Source organism: Monoraphidium neglectum (assembly GCF_000611645.1).
Source record: "Monoraphidium neglectum strain SAG 48.87 unplaced genomic scaffold scaffold00875, whole genome shotgun sequence".
NCBI classification, from domain to species: Eukaryota; Viridiplantae; Chlorophyta; class Chlorophyceae; order Sphaeropleales; family Selenastraceae; genus Monoraphidium; species Monoraphidium neglectum.
The window spans coordinates 1,562-3,047 of NW_014012753.1; the positions used below are offsets into that span (position 1 = coordinate 1,562).

At 67.6% G+C, this 1,486-nt stretch overlaps 1 protein-coding gene across 1 annotated transcript in view; it reads right to left on the bottom strand.

Annotated features, from left to right (window-relative positions):
* Window positions 1-310: 310 nt before the first annotated feature.
* Window positions 311-1,486, bottom strand: part of MNEG_5735 (RAD51-like protein 2) — a gene marked incomplete at both ends in the record, with an annotated part of 2,056 nt that continues 880 nt past the window's right edge. Inside the window, 2 exons of the mRNA XM_014045784.1 lie at window positions 311-736; window positions 1,119-1,268. Coding sequence (XP_013901238.1) covers window positions 311-736; window positions 1,119-1,268 — 576 coding nt within the window. The remainder of the gene's footprint in view (window positions 737-1,118; window positions 1,269-1,486) is intronic.

The window sequence follows — 1,486 nt, forward strand, 5'->3', positions numbered from 1 at the left end:
CGTGGCCGGGTGTGATGCATGTGTGACGTCAGGTCCATGATGGTGTGAATACACAAGCAAAATCAGCCGCAGCACAAATGCATCAAGCTAGCGCCGGACCGTGAAAACTCTCCTGCTTCATCCAAAACAAACCGGCAAAGGCCTGCTCTGTGGTGCAAAGCGGCGGGCAGATGCACGCCTCATTTGAAGGTGCACCGTCGCACAATGAGTAAGGTTGAAATTGGTAGGAATTGAACAGGTTCCAATCTACGTATACACCAATACAACGCACTGCCCTAGCTGCGTTCGTCTCTCCTGCTGGCTGCCGCTGCTACTGCTGCTGCCCGTGCAAGGGCCCCTGCCACGCTCGCCCTGCGTCACCACTGCCGTCAAACGCCCTTTCGCCTCCCAGCTGTCCGGCTGGGGCCGTTGCTGCGGCCCCAGTCATTGCTGCGCTGCGTACACCCTCGGCTGTGATATCAAACGAGACCGCCTTGATGCCGTGTGGCCCCCTGCCCTGCTGCGGCGCCCGCTGTCGCTGGCCCCCCTGCCGCCGCTCCGCCGCCGCCGCTGCCGCCGATGCCGGCCCCGCCGCGCCGCCCTCTGGTACCATGGACGCCTTCAGCAGGTGCGCGTAGCGCTGCGCCCCCTCCCAAAACAGCACCACGCGCGTGCTGCTCGCCTGGCCCCAGCTCTCGCCCAACGCAGGCACCAACACGCCGCCGCCGGACTCCTCATCCATCACCTTGGTGGTCACCTGAATGCGTGTTTGGGCGGCGATGGGGGGCGAGAGGGTGGCGTAGTGACTAGTGGCGCCAGGGGGGGCGCGTGGCGTGGGCCAGAACCTGACCAGCCAGCATCCGGCTGGAGCTTGAGGGTGCAGAGTGAACAGCGCAGGGCTGCAGGCGCGCCCGGCCAGCAGCAGGGCGGAGACGGCGGTGCCGGTCTTCGCTAGCCCTGTCACATTAAACCTCGAGATGCCATGCGCAGATACCCATCGCAAACGACGCTGCTTTGCGCCTGTGGTGGTTGGGGTACGGTTGGTCACAGCACCAGGCGGGCCCCTGCCGCTGCGGTCCGCACAGACCCAGCCCGCAATCACGGGCACCCCCCCCTACGTGCCGGCCGCACCGGCCCACCTGGTTCATGAACACCACTGCCAGGCCCCTGCCCTCTGCCAGTGCGATCGCGTCCTGCGCCAGCCCGGCCAGCAGCCGGCTGCGCAGCCCCGCATCGGGCCAGTCCTGCCTGAAGTGGAACGTGACGCTGTCCGTCACCACGAGGCGCACCTGAGGCGGCGGTCAGGGGCGGCAAGGCGGCCGTGGTATGAGATCGAGCAGCTGAGGACGGGGAGCAGGCGCCGCCGGCGCTGACCGGGCGTCGAACAGGCGGCGGCCAGAGTGTTGATGCTGGCGCGTGCCCGAGCGGCGCCGAGGCTACACTAACGTGGGCAGCCGGCGCCTCGCATGCGGTGGCGGTGGCGGCGGCGGCGGCCACGTCAGTGGGG